Source organism: Acyrthosiphon pisum, chromosome A2 (assembly GCF_005508785.2).
Source record: "Acyrthosiphon pisum isolate AL4f chromosome A2, pea_aphid_22Mar2018_4r6ur, whole genome shotgun sequence".
NCBI lineage: Eukaryota > Metazoa > Arthropoda > Insecta > Hemiptera > Aphididae > Acyrthosiphon > Acyrthosiphon pisum.
Window position 1 is genome coordinate 19,227,810 of NC_042495.1, and position 4,956 is coordinate 19,232,765.

The following is a 4,956-nucleotide window of genomic DNA, read 5'->3' on the forward strand; positions in this document are numbered from 1 at the left end:
CTACGAACTACATGGATTTTGTGAGAGCTCGGAGATTGCCTACGCCGCTGTTGTGTACATCTTAGCTCGAAGACCAGACGGTACCATGCATTGTCAGCTTCTAATGGGCAAATCAATAGTAGCACCCGAAAAAAAGTTGTCCATTCCTAGATTGGAATTATGCGGAGCACTACTCCTCGCTCGAGTTATCACTTATGTACGTACCAACCTAACTACATTACAAATAAGCCGCACCACTGCCTGGTCGGACTCAACAGTAGCTCTAGCATAGATAAAAACACCAACTTCGAAACTAAAAACATTTGTAGCAAACCGTGTTGCCCAGATACAGCATATGACGTCGCCAGATACATGGAGACACGTGCTGACTGCACATTATCCGGCAGACTGTGCATCGCGCGGTTTGACCCCAGGAGAATTAGTCAACCATACAATGTGGTGGACGGGGCCAGACTATCTGAAGAAACCAGAGGAGTTATGGCCTAAAATCGACATAATCACATCAGATGAGAACGAAAAAAATGAACACGTTGAGACCAAAATAGTTACACTGATGACTACTGAAACCATGACCGAATGCCCACTCCTATATCAATCGGACAATTGGCCTAAAATTCTGCGTTTAACCTCTTACTGGCTTCGAGTGCGCAATTGTTTACGGAAGAAGGTCGTGCCAGATAAAGCTGTTACACCCACCACAGTGGAGACAACCAATGCGATGTGGGCCCTGGTTCACTGGACGCAAAGAGTTTTCTTCGCAGAAGAGATAGAAAACCTGCGGAACCACCTTAAGTGTTCCATAAAGTTACGGAAATTGGCCCCTTTTTTGGACAAACAGAATCTACTTCGAGTGGGAGGACGCCTGCGACATTCAGATTTGCCCTACAATGAAAAATACCCAGTGCTTTTGCCTAAAGAAGCTCGCTTGACGGCAGTTCTGATTGACCACGTGCACCGTAGTAATTGCCATCCAGGTCCCAACGCAGTACAAAACATTCTGCAACAGTCCTTTTGGATAATATCGGTGCGAGGTGTTATCCGAAAGAGAATACATCGTTGCATACCTTGCTTCCGAGCTAGTCCTCGGTCACCACAGCCATTTATGGGGAACCTTCCACGTGCGCGTTTGGACCACGTAAAGGCCTTTAATAAAACCGGCGTAGACTTTGCAGGTCCTTTTAATGTAAAGGCCACACTGTTACGAAAACTTCGCATAACAAAAGCATATTTGTGCGTCTTTGTGTGCATGTCAACCACCGCAGTGCATTTGGAACTCGCATCGGACCTTTCTACACCGACGTTCATGGCAGCTTTAGATCGGTTTCTTGCACGTCGAGGGCAATGCTCGGACATGCATAGTGACTGTGGCACGAACTTTACTGGTACTCAACGGTATCTGAGTGAAGTTCATGACATCATCAGTTCGCAGTCCTACACGCGTCATGTAACTGAGAAGCAGATAACATGGCATTTTAATCCACCATCAGCCCCTCACATGGGTGGAATGTGGGAAGCAGCTGTTAAGTCGGCGAAAACATTGTTGAGAAGAGTCATACAAGATCAAATACTGATATACGAAGAGCTAAACACCATTTTGCATCGAGTAGAAGCGTCTCTAAACTCACGACCCCTCGGTGCATTATCGTCAGACCCCAATGATTACACGCCGTTAACCGCTGGCCATTTTATATCGATGGGACCGCCGGCTAAGATACCAGTACCAGACAACGATGATCGTCCGGTCTCCGTCAGTTTGCGACAACGATGGACACTGGTTAAACAAATCCAACAACACTTCTGGCAAAGATGGCAGCGGGAGTATTTAACAACGTTGCAACCACGCAAAAAATGGCTGAAAATAGCCATAGACCTCAAGGTGGGTCAGCTTGTTCTAATCAAAGAACCATCACCAGCCCTCACGTGGAAAAACCGCTCGTATCGTGGAAGTTTACCCAGGAACGGATGCCATAACCCGGGTCGCTGGTGTCAAGTTGGCCAACGGCACCGTTCTACGTCGTCCCGTGGTCAAGCTGTGCCCTTTGCCACTATCCAATTGAAGGTCGCTACCTTCAAGGAGGCCGGTATGTTCGGAACGTGAAGCAGTTATACGGCGTCCCGGTTCATATCCGCAAATGCGTTGCTGCAGTATGCAGGCCGTCCGGCACCTATGACCAGTACCGTTCGACCTACCGTCCGACTCACCACGTTACCTACCGACCGACCGTTCATAGCTACTTTTGTTACCGTTACCGTCATTGTTTTTGTGTATCTTTCTGAACACGCACCGTCATCACTACCAGTACCTTCCACCAACCATTACCTTAAGCCGTTGATTGTCCATCGGACTGCTGTCGCCCAACACGGTTTTTATATACATATATATTTTGTTATTATTGTTATTAGTTCGTAATTAGTTTTACCTAATTTTATTATTATTTATTTGTATTAATTATTGCCCTCCGCTGGCCAGCACAATTGTGCCCCCTACTTCACCTAAAGTATTATTATTATTATCGTTTTTATTTGAATAGTAGCACCCGGTGACACCGTGGCAAACATAAGTTGTTGCACCATTATTTATCTTTTTGATTCTTACATACCGATTATACAGTCCACTCCTACCTCCCGATCATTTACATGGTCCTTCGGGCCGGATGTTCCTAAGAGATTGAACAGTGACCGGGGTAAAAAAAAAAAAAAAAATATTTCCGTAAGTTAAAACATATGATACACATAATATAATAATATAATAATTAAATTTAAATTTAAGTTATATAATAATTTATTGGTGCAGCGACCTTATTACGTAATCGCTGTGTGAACAAAAAGTCGTCGTGGACTTTGGACCTGCACGACATAATAAGCGATTATTGTCTTGTCGCGGAGATAAAAGTACGCTCGCGCGACGTCACCGTCGTTGTATTTATAATTCGTTAGTAGGTCATCGACTTCGATAGTAATTAAAAATAATACTATATACCTATATAATAATTTATCAGATTATTATTATTATTTGAATTTTCGTCTAACACCACTGCAATGGGTGTATACGAAGAGTCAAAAGAACGTTTGGTTGGTCTTCAGAATAAAGTACAACGCGTGTATGACGCCGGTGAAGCACTTACAAAAGACCAATCGAAGACAGCGAGATCAAAATTCAAAATAATGTATGCGTCGTTAGAAAGCATATCTAACGATTTTGAAACGCATCTTAAAGTCGTTATACGTCAGCAGTGTAAAGGCGGCGCAAGCGGACCAGATGGAATAGACACAGAAAAAGAACGTGCTGAATTTGAAGAAAAATATATTGGTTGTAAAATCCTCGCAGATGAGCATTTACCAGAGTCATTTGCCGAGGCTAGTTTGAACCAAACGTTTATGGAGAAAAAAGTTCCTCAGATCAATATTCCGGTAGAAAAATTGCCAGTACCTCACTTCAATGGCGACCAAAAAGAATATACGAGTTTCCGCAACCAGTTCGATGTACTAGTACATAATAATGAAGTTTTTAGACCGGTCATTAAGTTTAGTTATTTAAAGGCGTACTTAGAAGGTGAACCGTTAAAACTTATAAACAATCTAATGCTCAGTGATGAGAATTACGAACTAGCATTGAATATTTTAGACAAGCGGTACTCAAATAGGCGCACAATAGCACACGACCACTTCGACCAGCTTTGGACAGCTCAAAAGGCCATACTAGGTGACTCAAAATCAATACGACAATTATTGAACACCATTACCGAATCAGTCGGAGCATTAAAAACCCAGAAGTATGCTGTTGACCAATGGGACCCAATATTATTATACTTATTTCAAAAAAAATTGAATGCCCCACTAAGAGGTCAATGGGAACTATTAGTCGATACCAACGACGATCCAACCGTCGAGGACTTCGTAACATTTTTGACCAAGTTTTGTAAAGCGGCAGGTGCTGGCCAGTCCAGTGCAAGTGGACGTGAAAAAGCATCAACTACAAAACCTGACAAAATCACAACACTGCATACTACACAATCGAAGTTCAAAAAACCTAAACCCATGCACGCTTATGCAAATGAACAAAAAAAATCATTCTCGTGTCAAGTGTGTAAGGCAACACCGGGACATTTATTTATTTATTGTCCGGACTTCAAACAAAAAACACCAGCCGAAAGACATCAGTTGATAAAGGATCTCAATCGATGTTACTTGTGTTTCAGTGAACACATGTCGGTGAACTGCAAGAGTACACGAGTGTGTGAGGTGTGTGGGGGACGCCATCATTCTTGGCTACATTTGGACAACAATGCAGTGGAGGACCAATCAAATACTTTATTGTCCTCTGTAGGCAATTTGCCGATACGCTCACAAGTGCTCATGTCTACCGTAGAAATTCTCATACAAGACGCCAATGGGTGTTATCAAAGAGCACGAGCATTGTTAGATTCTGCTAGTGAGAGTAGCTACATGACCGAAAGTTGTCGACATAGACTAGGTGTATCGCGGCAGAAGTGTCATTTAGCAGTTAGTGGCATATCTGGAGTGAAAGTACCCACGATAAAAGCTCGAGCGCAAGTAGTTATTCGCCCTGTACGACACCATGAACAGCAAATGACAATCGAAGCGTATGTAGTAACACAAATTACCGGATGTACGCCGTCCAAACATATACGAGATGCAGATTGGGTGCATCTAAAAGATCTTGAACTAGCCGATCCAAATTTCAACGAACCATTACCCGTAGACGTACTGCTAGGCGCCGAAGTTTTCCCCTACATCATACGAAGTGGGCGACGGGAAAATTTACTAAGTGAGCCAGTTGGTATCGAAACAGTGTTCGGTTGGGCTCTAATGGGAAACACAGGTAACACTAATCCTAAGAGAAGCACTACGTTATTAACATCTTTGGACAGTGTAGATCTTGTGTTACGACGGTTCTGGGAAATAGAGGAAGTACCAAATGCGTCAAAGACGAGT

At 43.2% G+C, this 4,956-nt stretch overlaps 3 protein-coding genes across 3 annotated transcripts in view; all 3 read left to right on the plus strand.

Moving 5' to 3' along the window:
* Positions 1 to 302, plus strand: part of LOC103311845 — a 21,301-nt gene extending 20,999 nt beyond the window's left edge. Inside the window, exon 2 of the mRNA XM_008191614.2 lies at positions 1 to 302. Within this exon, the coding sequence (XP_008189836.2) occupies positions 1 to 271 (271 nt within the window). The 3' untranslated portion in view covers positions 272 to 302.
* Positions 303 to 334: 32 nt separating this feature from the next.
* LOC103311846 lies at positions 335 to 2,098 on the plus strand. Its single transcript, XM_008191615.1, has one exon. It carries the CDS (start codon positions 335 to 337, stop codon positions 2,096 to 2,098), a length of 1,764 nt encoding a protein of 587 aa, XP_008189837.1.
* Positions 2,099 to 3,039: 941 nt separating this feature from the next.
* LOC107885871 overlaps positions 3,040 to 4,956 on the plus strand; it is a 1,991-nt gene continuing 74 nt past the window's right edge. The window contains exon 1 of the mRNA XM_029489851.1: positions 3,040 to 4,932. Within this exon, the coding sequence (XP_029345711.1) occupies positions 3,040 to 4,932 (1,893 nt within the window). The remainder of the gene's footprint in view (positions 4,933 to 4,956) is intronic.

Coding starts and splice junctions, on each gene's coding strand:
- LOC103311846 (XM_008191615.1), top strand. CDS start 335: ATGACGTCGCCAGATACATGGAGACACGTGCTGACTGCACATTATCCG.